Source organism: Plasmodium vinckei, assembly GCF_900681995.1.
Source record: "Plasmodium vinckei vinckei genome assembly, chromosome: PVVCY_12".
NCBI classification, from domain to species: Eukaryota; Apicomplexa; class Aconoidasida; order Haemosporida; family Plasmodiidae; genus Plasmodium; species Plasmodium vinckei.
Window position 1 is genome coordinate 630140 of NC_051304.1, and position 21514 is coordinate 651653.

Genomic DNA, 21514 nt, shown 5'->3' on the forward strand with positions numbered 1-21514 from the left:
TATATGTACATGTGCAATGTTTTTTTTCAAAAACTAGCCAATTTATAATTTATTTTTTTCACAATTAAATAATACATATATATGTGTACAAATGCATGTTGAAATGGCAATTCATCAAAGCTAGACGATTATGCCCCTCATTTCGATATGTTATCTCAAATTATTTTGAATTATTTATAACAGTGTTAAATTATTGTATATTTGTATGATTTTTTCTTTATATTCAAAAAGAGAACTTAAAAAAATTAAAATTTTCATAATTTAAAATAAATATAATATATATCATGTTGCTGTATTATATCACATAAAGGCAATTGAAAGTATTAAAAAAATTATAATACGTTTTCGATTTGTTTTATATATATGAAAAGTATTTAAATATGATACGTGCTTATATATATGCATATAAGCTACCCACAATAATTTAAAATTAATATAATATTAAAAAATTAAATCTTATATATTGTTGAATTTGTAAATGATGTCCATATTTTGTTCTATGGCTTTTAATTGGTTTATTCCCATCCTATACAAGAAGAAAAATGTTACACATAAGTATAAAAAATGTTTTTACATAAAAATTAAGTATAAAAAATACATGGATTCCAATCGAATTTATAAAATTCACAATTATGCATATGTGTATATATGGCGCATTTTAGAAAATAATTTAGAACGTGTATATATGCAACTACTTAAAAAAAATTACTTTCGGGTATTTTCATCCAAGATTTCACGTATAGGGTGCTCTCCTTTTTCTGTATACAAAATGAAAAGAAAAATAATAAATGCGTATGGGGAGAAAGGAATATACAAACTAAAATTGACTTCTAAAATATAGTATAATAATAAAAACAGATCAAGGAATACAATAAAAACACAAATAAATTTAGCAAGACGCATAATAATAATAATAGAAAATTAATTGGTAATAAATTATTTTTAATTTTTTAAACTCATATAATACTTTTTATCCAAGGATGATTTAGTAATCCCTCTACTGATAGCCTCGTATCATAATCCTTTTCTAAGGCACTTTTAAGAAAATCGTACATAAGATTAGTATAATATTTATGCTCCGATTTTAAGGTCACAAAAGGAATATCATTTTTTATAATATTATAATAATTTGTTAAGACATTATTATTTAGAAATGGATATGTCCCATGTAAAATAAAATACAATAGCATTCCTACATACCATGAATTATTTTTATCATGATATAATTTTTTTATTTCTTGGGGAGATCTAATAAAATATAATCCATATAAGTCACCTTTTTCATCAATATTGTCATAACGGCTATTTACACTTAATAAGCTTACTCTTATCTCCTTTCTTGTCTTATCCTTAAAATATATACAGTATCCATTTAAATTTCCATGATATATATTTTTTTTTTCTAAAAAATTAAGAGCGGTTAATATTTGATAAAACCATTCAGCTAATATATTCTCGTTAATTACATGATTGTCTTTTAGTATGTCAAAAAAGAATCCGCCCCTAAAAGTAACAAAATAAAGCCATGTTTTGCATATATATATATTAGTATAATACAAATAGATGCTTAATATTTATTCGCCATCTTACGTGCAATTTTCAAAGATAACATAAGAAAAGTCATCATCTCCATAAATGTTATATGTTTTTAGTAAATATTTTGGTAAGCTTGAATCATTTTTATATGTGTAAGTTCTTAATTTAAGTAAAGAATTCAAAATTTCTCCTTTAAATACATTTTTATCTATTTTCTTTACCGATCTTTTTTCTCCACTTTTCAAAAAAACACAAGGATACTCTTTTGTTTTATTATTTACATTTGTATCGGAATCTATTAAGTACCCTCTATGGAAATATTTTGTATCTTTCTCTTTGGATGAATATAGAATTCCCATTTGTTATGTATGTCGTGCTAATACATATATGAGTATATATAAATTAAGCTTGGTGATTTTTTATTAATAATTCAAAACAAACCGTAGAGACATATGCATAATATATATATGTTTATCTTTACAAAAATTTAATAATAATAAGCATTATATATTTAGTAATAAACTTAGGGCACAAATATTTGTAATGTGTGCATTTTACAATTTTTCACTTTTTCACTTGCACATATTTACGTTTTTTTTAAATTGTGAACATAACCAATATGGAAACAGACACACTAATACTATATAAGAATACAACAAAATGATGAAAGGAGGGTAGAAAGTTAGTCAATATTTTTCCATAAGTCAGTAATCGTATCAACGCTGCCACCACTTAACTAGTAAAAAAAATTAATAAAAATTAGATAAGCAAATTAAAATAAATATTAAAATTTTTGAAATTAATAAATTAAAATAAAATGAGATGAAATAAAATGGAAAAATACATATAAATGACACAATATTAAAAGATAACGAAATAAAAATAATATGAGATAAATTAAAATAAAGCTTATTTAATGTCTTTTCGGAAAAAAAAACAATAATGCGCAAAAAAATTGTTTCTTCTATATTTAAGGAACCGAAAATAAAAAATTGCAATCTTTATTCATATATTATGAATATATTTTTCATATTCTTTGCAATTTTATTCCGTATTTTTTTGTTAGAATGTTAATATAATTATCCATAATCTTAAATAATGAAAAAAAATAATTTGTATTTTAAAATAAAAATAAATGACCAAAGTTGTATCCATCAATTTTGTCATAAATTAATATACTATTTTTATATTGCAATGGAAAAATATACATTCTTATTTTTGTTTTTATTTACACTAAGTTGTATATCCATATTATTTCACTGAAAATTTTCTCCATAGGTATTCTCTCGCTGCAATGTGTACACATATTTATATTTTTTTCTCTAATCCGCATCAAGTAAACTAAAATTATACTTTCATTTTGATTCTTTTATTATAATATATTTGCAATTATTTTCCGTATTTTCTTTTTTTTTGATAAATTATATTTCACTATTTTAGACCAAAAATATTTCGTTATCATTTATGTCCATTTATTAGTGTATGCACGCATACGCACACATATGGGCACACACCTATACAAAAACTTACCGCCCCTAAATATATTACACCATATTATCTTTTGAAGATACCATCAAAAAAATATATATATAAGTTTAAAAAGGTTCATAATATAATAAGACAATTTTGTATACAGCTTTTATCTGTCTTTATTCCATTATATTTGCCACATTCTTATCTCATATTACTAAACTATTTGTTTTTGTTAATTGTAAAAAGCTAGTATTCCAAAAAAGCATAATCCATATATATATTTTTCAGATACCGGTTTTTATCTCTTTCTTTTGTATATATTTTTTATTTTTATATTATACATTTCATTTTTCTTCCAAAAGAATACGAGCTCGCTGTCGTATATACGTGTTCATAGAGAGTATGCTTAAATACAAGCACATATAAGATATCTTTAAGCATGCCAATATGAAGAAAATATCTCTTAAAATTTTTACAATGATTGGTTTTTATAATTAAAAAATATTACTGTGATAATTATTAAGTGTTATGAAAATGGTGAATAAATATATATATTTGTGGGAGTAACAAATATATGCAACATATATGTATTTAATAGAATAAATAAAAAAAAGCATGAATAAAAATGTATATTTTAAAACGTATCAAATCCGTTTTATATTTTTTGTTAAATATATCATGTGTAAAAAAAAAGTTTTAATATTAATTTCTATATTTAATGATAGAATAAAATAAGGTAATTTTGTGTTGCATTTTTAACAGTATTTTGCATATAACAATTTTTGAGAATACAAAATAAGCACACGTATTTATTTTTGGTGCGGATTCATTATTTCTTTGGTTTCTTTTTGAACATATTTAATAAATATTACCGTGTATTATGTAATATCATTTAATGAAAAAAAAAGAATTAATCTGATTTTTTTAACATACCACAATATATATTAAATGAACCAACAATTAAGCAACTCATAGAATATTTTTAGATTATATTTTTTTATTCAAATGAAAATACACATATATATACAAACTCGTCCTTGTATATATGTATGCTGAATACTGTAACTAGTTATATACAAATGTACGATCATAACCTATTGGGAATATCTGTATATAGAGTAATATGAGCAAATACCCTTGAATATATATTTTTTCACAAAAAAAAAAATTATACCTATATTTGATATGCATAGTATAATAGCGACATTCATACAAAGAGCTATATGCATGTATGAACAAACGAATAAAAATAAATAAATATGGAAAATAGATAACAAAAGTAGTATTGCCAGTATATATATTACAGTAAATCTAAACAATGAATACATCCCCCAAATGTATAAGTTGTATAGAAGATTGTTCGGAAATATTAAATATAACAAACAGACAATTTGAAAATGAACCTGAAAATGTTACATCAAGAACTAAGTTAATAGACATATCGGAAAAAGATAGTTGCACATCTTATACCCCTCTTATAAATAAAACCAAATTTGTAAATCATAAAAACAACAATGAATATAGTAAAGATCGACATAAAATATTTTCGTCATTACTAAAAAAAATACGAAATGGAAAAGAAAAGGTAAGCGTAAACATAAAAAATTATTATGATAAAAAAAAATATACATATATATATGAAGAAAATTTAGATCGCAATAAAAAAAAAGTCACATTGTTAAATTGTGAAAATGGTGATTCAATAAATATAAACAATGACACTAATATTGGAATAAATGATAGAACTAAAATAAATCGAAATGCAAGCTTTTTAAAAATTTTCCACCATATTAAAAATGAGTCAAATGATGGGGAAGTTGCAAAACTACGGGGTATAAAAATAAATGGAAATAAGGAAAACAAAAAAACCGAAGACTACTTAATAAATTTGCAGACTAATCAAAATAGAAACCATGATATGATATGTAACCCTCATATGAAATACTTAAGAAACATTAAAAAACTATTACACATTAGTGATGACGAAATAAAGGATGTTATAGAAATATCAAAATTTGAAATCAATTTAAATATTAACACATTTTATTATAAATTTATAAATGAAAATAGTGATAACTCTCTCTTAAAATATAATGTCAATTATAATAAAAATGTATATGATATACAAGAAAAAAGGGGTTACAAAAATGAAAAAATTATTTCTTACAAAAAAAAATTTCCAATTGGTTTTCTCTTACATCAGTATAATATCTCTATGCAAGAAAATTTATATTATTGTTACAGAATATATGAATATGATAATTTTGAGAATGCTAAAAATAATATGAGGTGTAATATAGATCATACAAAATGCCATCATTTTTGTGCCGGAGCGAATGGGTTATTTGGCAACTTTAAAAGCATTCCAATAAAAAATAAAAATTGTTATGAATGCTCAAGATATAGAGAAAATAATGAATATTATAATGATAATAGTAAAGGGAAAGAGTGGTATCCTGAGCAAGATTTTGTAAAAAATGTAGAAATAAACCCAGAATCGTCAGATTTACACTATTCAAACGAAGTAACTAAAATATGCTTTGATACCTGCAAATTCGATGAAGGCTATTTAAAATGTTCACAAATAAACTGTGTAAATTGTAAAAAAAATAAGAAAAACATTAGTAACAACAATAGTTGTAACATGCCGAAAGTAATAGGAAGCAAACAAAATTGTTTCAAAAGTACACATACTGAAGATAAGGGTAATTTAAATAGCGCTTATTCTAATTCCTTGACTACAACTGACTATCCATATATGCATAATAATAGTGATGAAAAAAAATCGTCGAATAAAATTAGAAACTTTCTTAAAGAAATAATAAAAAGCGGTAAAAGAGATATCACAACAAATTCAAATAACTTTAATAATGGCTATCACCCAAATGAAAAAAGCTACAATAAAAAAGACAAAGTATATAAGGAAAAGAAAGGAGGGGAAACAAAAAACAGTTTCAAACAAGATGACACAAAAGAATTATTTAATAAAAATTCAGAATGGAACATGGCAACTAATAAAATTAGTAGCAATAATATAAGAAATAGACAACACATTAGCATTAAAAAAATGAAATCCTTTGAAAGTTCCTTTAACACTGATAACATAAAACAAGAATTTATAAAATCCAAGGAAAACTATAAAGACAATTTGGATGGTGATATTACATTCAAATGCACTAATGAAAAAACAAATGTTTATGAGGAAAATTATGACAAATATGGTAGTGCAATGAAATATAAAGAAAGTATAAACAATAGCGATGAATTTTTAACAAGCCAATATATTGATAATAATTTTAATGACATATATTATATTCAAAGAATAAATGCAAATAATGACACATTTTCTGTATTTGTTAAAATTTATCAAATATATATTTTTTCGAGGGCAAACAATGAGATAAATATAGATAATAAAGAAGAAAAAAATGATGATAATAATAATAATAATGGAAATATTCAAAATCGAATTAAGGGTTATCGAAATTTCGAGGATAGTTATAAAGAACGAACCAATTCTCGTAATTCAAACAAAACAAAAGTGTCTGTATATGTTTTGATTACTATTCTCAATGACAGCCTATTAAAGTATATAATAAAGAAAAAGATACTTTATGATATTACTAATTGCATAAATCAATGGGAGATAGATATAATAACAGAAGTCCAAAATCTAAAAAGCACCACTAGTAATATATCGATGTCTATTAAAATAAAAGAATGGAATGATAATATATATTGTATAATTAAAAATATAGAAAATTTTATTAATGATTATTTAAAAGTATTTATACGTAATATTGCTATAAATATTATTTATTTTTTGGGTATATATGAAAATAATATGCTACAAAATTATATTTCCTTTTTAAAAACCGAAGATAGTAATATTTTGCACACACAAAAAAAATACACTTTTAAGAGTATATATAATGATATTAAAAAAAAAATTCAAGAACTAAAACCCAAAAAAAAGAGAAGGAGTAATGAGCATAGACAAAAAAACCGTCAAAATATACCTCACAACCAAAATTACAAGAAAGGGCATAATTGGTTCCAAAATATATTTAAAAAAAATGACGATAAAAAAAAATACACATTTTTTTATGATGATGCATGTTTTTTTAATAATTTAACAATTGACAAAAAAAAGTGCTATTTTAAATCGCATCACGAAGCAAATAGTTATGTTGCATATATAAATAACATATATTATAGAAGAATTATGTTTTTGTATATTTTGTTTTTTTTTGTGTATATAGCAATAACAAAAAACATGTCCTGCTCTTGTTATGCGTAAAAATTAAAAAAATAGATAACATACGGTTTCTTTAGGAAGGGAAGTACCCTAAATCGAAAGTTTACCAAGCGCAGTAAATAAATGCCTATCAATGTTCATGTATACACCTACATGCATATCTCAATGATGCATAGGGGTATATTCATTTTATTAAGCCATATTTGTATTGAAAACGTGAATTTTTTTTACTTTAACGGGAAATCCCATTTTATACATTCAACTTCATAGTAAATAAAGATATATCCAATTTTTGAATTTCTTTTAATTTATTTTGTTCCACATATTTTACATATATATTTGTATATCCACAAATATTAATAACTAAATACTTGATTAACCAAACATTTTTGTTGTAATAACAATAAAGGAACAAATAATTATATGAGAAAATTTACTCTTTCATAAATAATTAGTAAATAATTCAATTATTAAAAACGAACAAATAAATGAATAAATAATATACATATTTATAATTCCATAGTTATCAATATCTGATTAAATGTTACTATTATTTATTATTTTTTCCATTCTTATATTTTTAAGTCTTATGAAATTACCATAAAATATCAAAATTATGAGAAATACAATATGCAAATGCGACTTACACATACATATGCACATATTTTTATAATATACAAATATATATATATAATAAAAAATAAAGCATATGATAATATTAGAAGTCGCAAAAAAAAATCATTATAATCAATTATTTTTATCTAGTTTATTCTCATTAAAAGCAGGAAAAAAATACCTATGCATAATTTACTCTTTTGAGAAAAAACAGAAAATTTAAGGGATTATATAAATAAAATTAATGAGCTTATAAGATGGTATACCCATATATATTCATGGATATACCAAAAAATAATACGCATATTCGTTTTGTAGATATAAATAAATGGAATCGAACAGTGTTATATTTGTAGTAATGCCATATATATGCTATTATTATTAATACTTATTTAGTAATAAAAATGAAAAGCAAATTTGCAAATGATAAAATTAAGGCCAATGCAACACACATATATAAAGAAAGTATACCAGAGATATATCTATTTTCTTTTCTTATATTTTATTTATTAATTGTGTTGTATGCATTAAAAGATACAATATATAAGAATATAATAATTTTCTACATTGGCCCATGTGTTCTTCTTTTTAAACTATCCTTTATATGCATACCAAAGTTTATACAATTTTTGAATCAAAAGGGTAATGATATTTACATATGTATATGCATGTAGAAATATATATATAGTGTGTGCATTTTATTCATTTATATTGTATCTCAACTCTTCACACGTTTACTATTCACTTATATGCAACGATCCTTTTAGTATACTTTTTGTTGTCACAATGCATGTCTATTTGATAAGTTAAAATAATAAGACAAAATTTTACAAAATTTCTTTTGCAGGACTATGCGGTATTGATTTAAACAAATTAACCAAGGATAAAGTAGCGGAACCAATTGGGCTATTCCCATCGATTTTATATTTTATTTTTGTTTTGTTCTACCAGATTCTATATTATAATGACCATAAAATTGTTAGAGAAAAAAATTGGAAAAAAATTGTTATATGTCTTCTGTTTATTCTATTTAGCACCTTTACTATTTAGCATATCTTATTTATTTGTTTTCTTTTGTAAATATATAGTTACTAGAATATAATGCGGGATTGTTGTCCATTATTTTCATGACCTTCTTGGTATGCAAAAAAATGTACAGATGAAATTGCATGTTAGTAGGTGCAATCAAAATGTTGCATCCGTTAGTTTTTTTTATAATTATAGTATTTTTATTGCCTCTTTCCCTTTTTAACACTTTTAATTAAGGGTTTTATAGATGATGTTCTTGAATTAAAATGGAGATATAAAGTCATTTTGCCCTTTTTCGGTATTCATTTTTTAAAACAACGAAATATTTATGAACAAAAAATATTATTTTTTCTTTCTTTGTGGATTTAATCAATGAAAATGCATATAATATTATTTATATTTATTTTAAAAATTTTTATTATGCAGCGAGTCTACCCTTGCTATTATGCTATTCAGGAGAAACAAACATACGAATACCGAATTTTTTAATTTTTATATTTAAAAAAAAAATTATAAATATTGGTTTTTTTTATTATATATACATTATATTGTTGTCTGTATTTTGTACAAACACAATAAATATATATGCCGGTATGAATTTGTTTGAAAATATGTTTATTTTACTACTTTATGAAATGGGCATTACACATATGTGTATATTTATTTATTTCAATAATTTTTTTTATTTATTTTTTTAAGGAATTAACGGATTGGAGATTGGACAAACCTTGATTATTTCGATTTTTATTTCTATACACAATTTAATTGTAAGATTAATTAAAAATGAGGATAGTTGATGAGTTTATAGCAATCCATTTTACACTGAACATACGTTCTTATTTATATTTAATCAGTTTTTTAAAATGCTCCCATACTATTGCTATACAATTTCATGTGCCATAAAAAATTACATATTATTATTTATTTTTATATTTTTTTATGAACATATAGGAAATAATATTGAATATTAAAAGTTCTGATATCTCTGGACTACTAATTTTAAAGCAGCATTTTTTATCAATAATATTTACCCTTCCATTTATATCAATAAATTTGGCGACATTTGCTTTTAATTTTTATCCATCAAAAGGATTTGTAGGGAATACATTAACCTACTTTTGTGGCATGTTTTTGGCAGTTGTTTCAATATTTGGCCATTATTCCAAAACATTAATATTATTTTTAGTTCCACAATTTTTAAATTTTTTTTTATCCTTACCACAATTATTTAATTTTATACCCTGTCCAAGACATAGATTACCAATCATAGATCATAAAACAAATAAATTAACACATTCATATAATTTTACATTAATAAATTTAATTTTATATATATTTGGCCCTTTATCAGAATATCATTTAGTTATTGTTTTATTATTTTTTCAATTTGCTACTTGCTCCATTGGCTTATTTTTGAGATATTTTATTGACACTACATAGGGTTTGCATTATATGCAACTCTTCATTATATTCACTACATTAGTATTGTTAATTTTTTACATGTGCATATGAGTATTATATAAATATGACATAAACATACTCCATATATAAATATGGGCATGCATGCATATTTGTGTAATCTCTCGAATGCTTGGCATGATCAAAGTACTGAATTTTGGCGAAATATTTGTTTGGTTAAAATGGAATGATATATTTCAATGAGAAACACTTTATCTTTTTTTTTACATTTATTATGATAGCTCCTTGTTTTAGTGTTCATTTATGTATTTCATTTTTTATATTTTTATCGTTACTTTTATCATAGTACTTTTTTTATTTTCAATTTTTTTGTGTATATTGATACCAACTCACCAATTTTAAACTTAAAAATCGGAAAAAATGTATACATAATATACCCATACAGAACAAATTGTAACCAAATTATCATATCCTAAAAATATGTATTATAACTTATGTCAACCTTTTAGATATATCATGCCAATAATATGGCAAAAAAGAATTGTTATATTTCAATAATATATTATATTATATATGGGAAATAATACTCGATGTGTAACTATTTATGTATCGTATATATTTATCCATGCACACAATATAATTATCCAAGTTTACATTATTACCATTATGTAATTTTCGCCGTATAAATAATTTTTCATTATTTGAAATATAAAATAATCAATTAAAAAAAAAGTAATAGCAAATAATACTAAAGCATATATATTTATGTATCCACACATAAATTCGTACACCTCATAGTCATCATAATACAAAAACCTTATGGACTGAACAAAAAGTCATTGCTTTATTCATTTTATAAACGCAACTTACTAGTATTATTATCACTAATATTATTGTTATTTTTTTTGTTAAAATTATAATTTTTCTTATTTTAATTTTTTTAAATGATATTTATAAAAGTGTCAAATTATAAAAAAATTATGTTATTGCTGAAAAAGATTAATTCTAAGAAGGTAAGGGATATAATTAGTATATATTTTTTGCCTAGGGAATATGTTTACAACCCTACATATATATACTTATAGCTATAAATTAATCATGTTAGCGAATTTATTATTAATATCTTTTATGGTATATTTAAAATATTGTTTCTGGATTGATGGGACAATATTGTGGCATTTTTTATGTTACAATATGTTATATATATTATTATTTTTATTCGATACTTAAATTAAATTTGCAATGCATTAAACGATATGCACTTGCAAATGTAATCAATTTATTTTTTACGTAATACAACACCATATAAATAGATTAAGAAAACAAATTTTATGTGCAATAAGCACTCCTTGTTAGTATAATAACTTAGCCTTTATTTTTTCAGTATAGAAAGATTTCATAATATATACACCTATATGTGTATGTGGACATTAATGTAATTTTTTTTTAATTATGATTTGGGGAAACGATGTTAGACTTAAAAATGATGATAATGAAAAAAAAAACAAAACTCAATTTAAAAGTAACGAAACGAACTCGTATTATAGCATTGACCAAAATACAATAAGCGATGGCGAATCCCCTAATATATGCTATGTAAATAAATCGAATCCTGGCAATTCACACATTAATAATTTAATTAATAATATTATTAAATGCAACAATAAATTTACCAAATATAATAGAATTATTTTATCCTTAAAAAAAATTAACGAAAGAATTAAATGCTCTAACAAATGTATACTGAACAGTTGTAATGAACAAAAAAAGGACACAAAAAAAAAAAGAAAAAAAAATATATTGAAAATAAAGCACAGAAAATATAAAAAGATACTATTCCCTAATTATTGTAGAATTTTCACAAAAAAAAAAAAAAAATGTAACACTAAATATGAATTAACCGAAATTATATTGAAGCATAAAATAAATAAAAAGATACACCAAATTATTAAAAGAGTGATATATATAGGATATTGTACAAATATAGAACATTATAAAAAAAGAAATATACGCAATAATTCTTTCATATACTTTTTGTGGAATCCACACACTTTGAAGCAAAAGAGCCAGGAAATAAAAAAAAGAAAAAAAACGAACAAATTAATTAGTAGTAAGAACTTTACAATTATAAATGAGTTAAAATATAATAGAGGAAAACAAAAATATTTAAATGTAGAAAGATTGAATATGATTACTGATAGCAAAAAAGGTAAACAAAATAATAGCAAAGGGGGCAAAAATGATAAGATTCTATCTGTTAATAAAAAAGAAACAAATTTAATGGAAAAGTATGAAACGGAAGAAGAGGACGAACAAAACGATGAAAAACAAAAATGCAGTGAAACAAATTACATTTACAATGGTTTTCAAAAAAAATCTGAGAGCACCTATGATATGTGTAAGGGATTGCATAAGAATGCTACATTCAATGATTACACATACGGCTTCAAAAATTCGGAGAATAATCTCGAAAAAAGGAATAGAAAAGAAAAAGATTCAAAGAATTTTCGCAAATATAATTCAGAAGACAATGCAAACAGGATATACATGAATAAAAAGCACTACAACTTTTGTTGTAATGATAATGAAAGTAATAATTCGAAGAATTATTTGTATAAAGATAATGAATTAAAAACACGCAATCACACATTTAGTTGCTTATACAAATTTTGGAACAATAAATGCAGAAATAATAACATATACTTTGATAAAAAGCTATATTTTAATAAATATAATAACACAAACGATACTGATAAATTAATTGGCTCAAATGATATAAGAAATGATTCTCATTCTTTGAGAATCATAAGCAAACGAGATGAACATAATGAGCAGAAAATAAATAAATTAAAAAATTGTATTTTAAAAAAAATAAATGCAGATAATAATAACCAATTTTTTTTACACAAAATAGATGTTATGAGCGATATCCATATTCATGATAAAAATAATCATACTAATTATAGTCATAATGGAAAAAAGAATTGTGGTCGATACTATGAGGAAAATTGGAAAAACAAGAAATTTAATTATTTCTCAATGTTCCCCTCGATAGAAACTGACCCAATAAATGGATACAAACATCAATACACCAAAGATAGTTATATTATAAAGAGGACATACAGTATAGATAGAAAATACAATGTTAGGGATTATTTTCGCATGAGTTATATTCATAACAATTATAGTAGTTATAAAAATCGAAGAAATAGTACAAATTATTTTTCCCAAAATATAAATTGCTGCAATATTGAATCAGAGCATACAGACAGATATTTTTTCAGTAAAAAATTAATTCCTAATTTTCTGAACATGACTAAACATAATAATAATAAAAAAGAAATAAAATATAAAAATAATGTAGAGAAAAATGTTGCATTTTATTATAACTCTCATTATGCGAATAAACACAATGTTAATTTTTTGTCTTATCAAAATAACAATAATTATAATAAAAAATTACGAAATTCGATGGAAGATATAGGATACAATACAAATAATAGTAGTAGTAATGCAACTATTAATGAAATTAATCATAATAATAGCGCCAGTACAAGGGCAAGCAATACCAACAGCAGTAATAATTATACTAATGCACATGCATCGGTGCAACCGTTCAAAAGACTAAAAAACCGAGTCAACAACCACTTTAGTGCATTAAAACGAAGCTACAAAAATTATCAAAAAAACTTTGAAGAAGAAAAAATTATTTTTTTTAATTCAATAAGAAACATAATAAGAATAATAAAAGAGATTAAAAAATTAGAAGCTGATCTTAAAAAGGAAAAAAAGTATTGCTCGGTTATATGTGATGAAAAAAAAAAAGAAGAATTTAATAATTTAATAAAATATTTATTACACCAGAAGATAATAAGAAAAAAATTAAAAGAATATTATTTTAAAAAAATAGACAAAGGATTATTTACTTTTTTGTTGCGAAGTAATTATGCAAATTTTTTATTTTCTGAAGAGGAAGTCAAATTGTTGAAACGATGGAATATGATAAAAAGGGAAAGATCAAAGTTTTATAATAATGAAAGTCATGAAGAAAACAAAGCTTATGATAAAAATAACAAATTTCAAGCAAATGACAATTTAGGTTATGATTATACCGATACATTGAATATAACATGCCCAGACCAAACAAACAATTGTTTGGATTCAGAAAAGGAGGGGAAAACATTCTATCAGGAAGTGTCAAAAAATGAAGTTTTAGAAAGTAATATTTTAAATTATGAAGGGCGAAAAAGTGATCAGAATAATTATAATCAACTAAACCAGTTTTATGGAAACAATAGTAAGTTCAGGCTTTATGCAGCAAATGAATTTAGTCATAACATCATAGAGGAACATTATAAAGAAAATTATTTAAAAGGGATATACATTGATAATTTAAATGATTTATATTTAAAATATTGTAAAAAACATAAAAGGGGTATAATATTTAATGTGCTATCCTTCTTTAAGAATATAAAAATAAAAAATGTGTCTAAAAAATTTAAAAAAAAATTAAAAAATAACCAGGATATATATCTTTCTAAAATATATAACAACAAAAAAATGCTAAGACATATAAAATACATATTTATAAAATTATTAAAAAAAAATATAACCGATATAAATTCAATACATATCAATAATTGTTTTTTGAATTCAACTACCTGTTTTTTTTTATTTTTAATTTTAACAATTTTTAAAAACATTAGTACAATTAAAATTGTACAATGTCATATATATTATTCTCATTTTTATATATCTCTATATTACATAAAAAATAATAATTTAAAAAATCTGTATTTTATGTATAATCATATTATCCATTATGAAGCACCCGATAAAGATATCTATGACTATAAATGTTATAAAAAGTGCATAATATATTTTGATCTAAATTATCTTAAAAAAAAGTCAAAAAATAATAATAGACAAAGAGATAAAAAAGATGTTGAAGATATAGAGGGATCAGAATCTATTCCTTATTCCTTTGAACAACTTGAAAATTGTCAAATAAGCAAAATACAAACTGACCACAAAAGTAATACAACATCACATTATGGTATAAACAAGATAATCATTAAGAAAAATAAAAAGGTAATACCGCTTGATAATATATCATTTTACGATATATTTATCGCAAAAAAGAAAAAATTAAACAAAGGAGCAGCAATTGATGAGCTTGTGACAATAAAATTATGTAACTTGTCAAATAAAGAACATAAAAATAACATAATTTCCTCAAACATCGAAGGAAACACACAAGAACAATATGACTGGTGTGATAGCATTTCAACTGCCCCACCATTACCGAATACTGGAAAAGACGATAAAAACGAAGAAGAAAATATTATTAATGATATACATACTGAAATTGAAAAAAGAGAAAATAAACATATATACGATGACACAAAATTTAGTACCAAGATTAATACATATAATATACACAGTTCATCATGCAGTAATGAAATTAGTTCAGAAAATTCGGTACAATCTTCAGAAAATTATATATATACATTTCCAAGAAAAATTATAGAATATTTTAATTTGGACAAATTAAAGGTTTTAAGACTATCTTCAAATAAATTAGGCGATGATGCTCTTATACATTTGTCCACTTTGATAAAAAAAAATAAATTAAATAAATTGAAAATATTGGATTTACGATGGAATAATTTTACTTACAAAAGTTTATTATCTTTATTATTTGCATTGATAAACAATGTGAAAAGTGGTTATAAAAATAGCACTATATCGGATTTAAAAACAAACAAGCAAACAAATAGGTTGAAATTGCGTAAGCTATTATTATCGGGGAATAATATTGACAGCTCGTTATATTCATCATTTTTGTCAGGATTTTGTACATGCAATTATATTGTAGTTGCAGAATTAGATTTTTCTATGAACATTATAGACAATGAATGCTTCCCTATTACATTAAAATATTTCAAGCATATATTAAATTTACAAAAACGAAAAAAAAAGAATAATAATATTAGTGGCGTATATATAAATCTAGATCATAATAGTTTAAAAAATTCAATATATATTAACAAGTTAATGAAAACATTATTAAAATTTCCTAGGAATAAAAAAAAATATATAAAAAATAAAAATATGGAACAAACCAACTTTATTGATCAGACTGCTATGACAAAGCAAAATATATCATTAAGTTTGCAATATAATGACATAAAAAATATAGACACAAATATGGCATTCCACAAATATGAACAAAGGATTAGATTTTGAGTAGTGCTACATAAAGTAAATTAAAAAATAAATAACATTTTCAAACCCTGGATAAGGATAACCAAAGTCAACGAGGTTCTATATGAACCTCTTTCATTAATTACACATAAAAAAGCAAAAAATAAAATTAATTCATGCATTATATCCAAGATATATATGCCTCTTGTTTTACATATTTTTTTGTTGCTTAATAGCCATTGATTTTTTAACTGTTTTAAACCATTTGAGGACACATATTTAACATATGGGTCCATACTTCGAAAGTTTATTATATTTGTATGCTACGGACTTAAAAAAACATTAATATTTGATATATATTATTAACTATATGTTTATACTGACACTTAAATGATCTATGCTACCTAGATATGGTACTGGGTTGCGAAATTCATTTTTGTCTAATATACTATCATAAATATTTTTCCAGTTTTCCTTATAGCTTTTTTTGATTTTTTTTTTTTTTTTCTTTTTTCCTCTTAGCTTTTCTTTGTGCACTTCTGGGAATTGTCGTATTTTGGGGGCGCTAATTCCAAGCTGCAAAAATTGAGAAATAAAAAATAAAATAAAAAGGCATCATGCCATTTCTTTAAACTGTAATTCTGCACACACAATATGTATAGATATATGTAATGTAATATAGTGTACATATGGAATGATTATGTATGCATACCTGCTTAAACATAATTAGGTTTTGAATGTAATTAAGATTTGGGTTTAAACCAGCATTCAATTTTCTCTTTTTGTAATTTTCCCTTATAGCGTCCAAAGTTTTTTTTTTATATCCTTCTTCTCTCCATTTTTGTTTTATGATATCAGAAATTTTTTTCCTTCTTTCTACACTAAAAGGCTTTCTATTGCATAACATTTTTTCTCGGAATTCTTTTAGCTTCCATTTTTCTTTTAATATTAATGATTTTCTTCTTTTCGTATTTTCATCTTGATTAAAAACAAGAGTTTTTTGCATAACATTTTTTCTGTAATTTTCATCTTTCCATTTTAATTTTATTTTATAAGACAATAGTTGTTTTGTTTTTTCCGAATGCTTAAATTTATTTTTACACCGTAAAAGTTTTTTTCGCTCTTCTTCATTTCTCCATCGCAATTTAGCTAATTCTGATAATTTTTTTCGAATTTCTTCTGACATTGTTTTTTTTTTTTTTTTTTTTATCCCCAATTCAATTTCTTTGTCAATTTTTAATTCCAAATCATTAGAAGTGGATATTTCTGTATTTTCTTCTTTCCTTATAACCTCATTATTTTTTTCATCTTCTTCGGTAAGGTTGTTCAATGATTCATTACCAATTTCAGCATTATTGCCAACGTTTTCATCTTCTTTCTTTTCCTTACCATAAATATGTGTATCCAATATTTCCCCAGTTTTGTAATCCGTATGGGATTTGTCATTCCTCATTCCAGTTACATTATTTCTGTCACCATTTATACGCTCATTTTTTAATTCATTCGATATAATTTTTTTTTGCATTCTTTCGGGGATACTTATAATTGAATTTTCTTTCATTTCACTGCAAATATCTTCAACATCATTGTGTGTTTTTTCATTTTCTCTTTTTTTACAGCTTTTAAATAGGGAAAATTTATTAACCTTATTTATTTCATCAATCCATTTTTCTTTTCTCTTTTCAATATTTTTATAATTTATAAAATTTTTTCGTCTTATTTTCATTAAGCTGGATTTATCAGTTAATTTTATATTAGGTAAAAACATTTCCCTTATATTCGTCTTTTTGAAATTTAATCCATATGAGTGCATACAGTATTTATAGAACAATAGGATATAATATATATACGTAAAGATCGTACTTGCGCGTATAAACATATTAACTACTCTGATAACAATTCTCTGATTCCTTCATTTTTTTCTGCCGTGTTTTATTATATTTCATATTATGGCGATCACTATGTTTATGGCTTTTTCTACTGTTCAGTCTTCTATGATGTTGTAATGGCAATCTATATCTGGCATAATATTACTACTAATTTGTTATTATCAATTTTTTGCTCTTTTATCCAAATTTATTTTATTTTCTTAAGGGGGCAAAGAAATTCTTTCTTCCATTGTATTCTCAAAAAAGTATTACCATGCTTTTATTATTATATATATTATTTTTTGAATATAGTTATATAAATTGGGAAAATTAACAAATAATTATTTATGCATATATATTATTGGATATACTTCTATATGAAAAAAATAAAATACCCTTTCTCAAAAAAAATTAAAATTATCACTGCTTTTGAAACAAATATATTGAAAACAACATAAAAAATTAATGGAAGTAGAAATCAAAAAGAATAACATAAATATTAAATCTCGTTCCAATATACACTTTATCTCACAAAAAAAAATTAAATCTATATTCTATTTAAAAAATTATTTTTTCTACATAAGCAGTTTATCATTTGGGGTATATATTTGTATAAATTCAGGTTGCACAGTGGAAAAACATTTTTTTTTTATATTTTTATTTTGGATATTATATATACTATTAATCATCATTTTAAAAATGAACAAATATTTATTGTGAAAAGTATAGAAGTTCTTTAAATAAAAAAAGTGCAACTTAAAATTTTTATGGCCTCACTGATTATACTCTTTCTCATTCCAGTGTTTAATCTATACAGAATTTCGGAAATTTGTGCGAAAAGGCCCTTAATTTCCATACATAGACCAAAAACAGTATATATACATTGTTCGCACTTCTTATAATTTCAAAAAGTTATCATAATTATTTCTACACCATAAGGTAGATAAATTAAATACTAACATATTACAAAATAATGCGTAATCATATCTTTATGGAAGCATATATAGATATGTATATACACATTAGAAAAATAACATCACTAATCTCCTCTTTAGTTGTAAAAAAAAAATGTTTTTTTCATGTTGCTTTATTTAACACATTTTGTAAAAAAAAATTATATCAATTCAGCCTTTATCAATAGAGGATGGTAGTTAAAAAAAATATATATATCCATCTATCTATATATCTCTATTTATATAATACATTTGTGTACAATAAACACTTATGTTTGTACTCGAATAAAAAATATATAAAAAAAGAATAGCAATAATAACAGAACGAAACACTGCTTATTTCTTATAAATAGCTTTCAAAAAAAAGAAATATAATATATTAAAAAAAACGATTTCGAAAAATACTTAGATTCGAATATGCATCTACCAAACTGTAAATATCATTACCACATATAAGTAACATTTTTTTACATATATGCGTCGAATAATGTATGTAATAGAAAAAAATATAAACTCCTATATATAATAAAATCACGAAGAATATTCGATTATAATGGCGTCTTATAACGTATTAATATTCTTTAGTTTTTTTTTGGTTTTTTGGTTTGGGTTGGTGGAACTGGGACTTTGTTCATTAAAGCTTTGTGAATATGTGGGATAACACCACCACCAGCAATTGTTGCCTTGATAAGTGTATCTAATTCTTCGTCACCTGTAATTAAATAAATAAAACAATTTTATCACCATTTTGGAAATTTTAAATATTGTAATTACTTGTATGGGCATATGCATATCATGAATATGAAATCAAGTTGTGCACAAAAATGTCCATGAAATATTTTTTTAAAACTATGTAAAGGAAAGTAAAAAAAAATTACCTCTAATGGCTAATTGTAAATGTCTTGGGGTAATTCTCTTCACTTTTAAGTCCTTTGTTGCATTTCCTGCCAATTCTAAAACTTCAGCAGTTAAATATTCTAAGATGGCTGCTGCATATACGGCGGCTGTGGATCCAACACGTCCATCAGAAGAAATTCTTGTTTTTAACATTCTGTGTACTCTACCAACTGGGAATTGTAATCCAGCTCTTGAAGCACGAGATAATGGAGCTTTTTTAGTTTTTCCGGATCCTGCACAGAAAAATAAAATATATATAATTATAACATAGAATAATTAACATGCATCAGTCAACAATTTTTGTTTACATTGTATTTACATGTTAGTGCAAATCAAAACAATGTAACCAAAGTAAATAAACAGTCATATAATTATTAAACAATTGCTTTATATAAAATATTGTGAAAATGTAATGCGGGAAATAAATATAAATAATGTATAATGAAACTACACATGGATCCACGATATAAAGCATGAAAAATTGTATGTGTGACGCATATATATAATTTTTTTTTTTCTTCTTTTCCTTTTTTAAATATTAACCTGTTTTTCCTTTTCCTCCTTTACCAAGACCAAGAACTTTACCACCGACTTTTCCTCCAACTTTGCCACCAATTATTTTTCCTGGTACTTCCATGATTAATTGAATGAATAAATAAAAATAATAAAATTAAAAAAATGGAAAAATATAATAAAACTGTTAAATAAGTTTTCTTAAAAATGAAAATTAAATTTCAGTGAATAAAAAAATATATAATTGTATTTATATTTGCAAAAATAATAAAATAAAAATTAAAATAAAAAAAAAATTAAATTAAAATATTTTGTAACTTTAATATACTTAAAACAAGAAAATAAATAAATAAAAAATAATATTAAATTAAATAAAAATTATTTTTTTATATATGTAATAATAATATACATTCTAATATAATTTTTTATTATGGATATTTGACTATGCTATTACGTATTAAGTATATATACATATAAAATAAAAATCATGGTAACAATAATACGCTTTTTTTTTTACAGCAACCTATTAATATACGTTTATATAAAAATAAAATGCAACACTTTTCACTAGTAATATTATTGTTTTTCCTTATTTTCTTAATTTTTTTTCATGAATTTTCGTTAATTAATATAATAATAGTAAATATTATATATTAATAAAATCGCCAAAAAAACAAAAGAAACAGACATTTCCTGTTTTATATATTAAAAAAAATATATATGGATAAGTGTTATCGCACTTATAT

The 21514-nt window shown here is 23.2% G+C and overlaps 6 protein-coding genes across 6 annotated transcripts; 3 read left to right on the forward strand and 3 right to left on the reverse strand.

Annotated features, from left to right (window-relative positions):
- Window positions 1-456: 456 nt before the first annotated feature.
- PVVCY_1201800 (protein kinase, putative) lies at window positions 457-1895 on the reverse strand (the record flags this gene model as incomplete). Its single annotated transcript, XM_008625190.2, has 4 exons — window positions 457-526; window positions 710-758; window positions 968-1503; window positions 1591-1895. The coding sequence occupies 4 exons, from the start codon at window positions 1893-1895 to the stop codon at window positions 457-459; spliced, it is 960 nt and encodes a 319-aa protein (XP_008623412.2).
- Window positions 1896-4327: 2432 nt separating this feature from the next.
- Window positions 4328-7309, forward strand: PVVCY_1201810 (conserved Plasmodium protein, unknown function; the record flags this gene model as incomplete). The annotated part of the gene is made up of 1 exon (XM_037634640.1): window positions 4328-7309. The coding sequence occupies one exon, from the start codon at window positions 4328-4330 to the stop codon at window positions 7307-7309; it is 2982 nt and encodes a 993-aa protein (XP_037490710.1).
- Window positions 7310-8286: 977 nt separating this feature from the next.
- PVVCY_1201820 (UDP-N-acetylglucosamine--dolichyl-phosphate N-acetylglucosaminephosphotransferase, putative) lies at window positions 8287-10351 on the forward strand (the record flags this gene model as incomplete). The annotated part of the gene is made up of 7 exons (XM_037634641.1): window positions 8287-8524; window positions 8730-8860; window positions 8971-9021; window positions 9149-9209; window positions 9338-9502; window positions 9611-9678; window positions 9863-10351. 7 exons carry the CDS (start codon window positions 8287-8289, stop codon window positions 10349-10351), a joined length of 1203 nt encoding a protein of 400 aa, XP_037490711.1.
- Window positions 10352-11782: 1431 nt separating this feature from the next.
- On the forward strand, window positions 11783-16579 carry PVVCY_1201830 (conserved Plasmodium protein, unknown function; the record flags this gene model as incomplete). Its single annotated transcript, XM_008625193.2, has 1 exon — window positions 11783-16579. The coding sequence occupies one exon, from the start codon at window positions 11783-11785 to the stop codon at window positions 16577-16579; it is 4797 nt and encodes a 1598-aa protein (XP_008623415.2).
- Window positions 16580-16903: 324 nt separating this feature from the next.
- Window positions 16904-18416, reverse strand: PVVCY_1201840 (conserved Plasmodium protein, unknown function; the record flags this gene model as incomplete). The annotated part of the gene is made up of 2 exons (XM_008625194.2): window positions 16904-17113; window positions 17250-18416. 2 exons carry the CDS (start codon window positions 18414-18416, stop codon window positions 16904-16906), a joined length of 1377 nt encoding a protein of 458 aa, XP_008623416.2.
- A 1523-nt stretch (window positions 18417-19939) lies between these two features.
- On the reverse strand, window positions 19940-20892 carry PVVCY_1201850 (histone H2A variant, putative; the record flags this gene model as incomplete). Its single annotated transcript, XM_008625195.1, has 3 exons — window positions 19940-20070; window positions 20237-20488; window positions 20799-20892. The coding sequence occupies 3 exons, from the start codon at window positions 20890-20892 to the stop codon at window positions 19940-19942; spliced, it is 477 nt and encodes a 158-aa protein (XP_008623417.1).
- Window positions 20893-21514: the final 622 nt, after the last annotated feature.